Raw genomic sequence first — 591 nt, forward strand, 5'->3', positions numbered from 1 at the left:
AGCCCCACGGTGGCCACGGCACGGTGACGGGAAGGCCGGTCGCTTGTCCTGCTGCCCAGACAGCTGGCCCAGGCACGGGGGCTGGCCTGTAGCAGGCACAGTCACCTCCTCTTAGTGACAGCACTGACAGCATGCCCCGCAAATCCTGGGGGCTGCAGAAAGCACCCCCAGCCTCCCCTCTTCGGCCCACCACCCCGTGACACCGTCTCACAGAAGGGTCGCACATCTTCAGGCCCGCCGAGGACTGAGACAGGGAGGTGGTTTCTGGAGCAGCTTCGCTCCCTCTCTTCCCGCCCGTGACTCGCTCTTGAAGCCCCGGTCTTGCAGCCAGCCAGTGGAGCCGGCAGGGCTGCGGCTGGGGAACCCACGCGGTACTTGATCAGCTTGCTGAGGATTTCCTCACACTTCTGCAGCTCCAGGTTCTGGCGACGCGCCGTCTTCCGCGTCTGAAGGACCTGCCCACACAAAGGATGCTGTTAAAAGGAGGGGAGCACTCAGCAAACACTGCTGAGGCCAGTGGTGCTGGTCCTCAGCAGAGCTTCTCTGCTCAGTCCTCCCGCTGACGAGCCGGTGCCTCAATGGCTGGGGGCA

The 591-nt window shown here is 64.3% G+C and overlaps 1 protein-coding gene across 1 annotated transcript in view; it reads right to left on the reverse strand.

Moving 5' to 3' along the window:
- Positions 1–368: 368 nt before the first annotated feature.
- BAZ1B (bromodomain adjacent to zinc finger domain, 1B) overlaps positions 369–591 on the reverse strand; it is a gene marked incomplete at both ends in the record, with an annotated part of 33,059 nt that continues 32,836 nt past the window's right edge. The window contains one exon of the mRNA XM_010134244.1: positions 369–455. Coding sequence (XP_010132546.1) covers positions 369–455 — 87 coding nt within the window. The remainder of the gene's footprint in view (positions 456–591) is intronic.

Source organism: Buceros rhinoceros, unplaced genomic scaffold (genome assembly GCF_000710305.1).
Source record: "Buceros rhinoceros silvestris isolate BGI_N320 unplaced genomic scaffold, ASM71030v1 scaffold20294, whole genome shotgun sequence".
Taxonomy (NCBI): Eukaryota; Metazoa; Chordata; class Aves; order Bucerotiformes; family Bucerotidae; genus Buceros; species Buceros rhinoceros.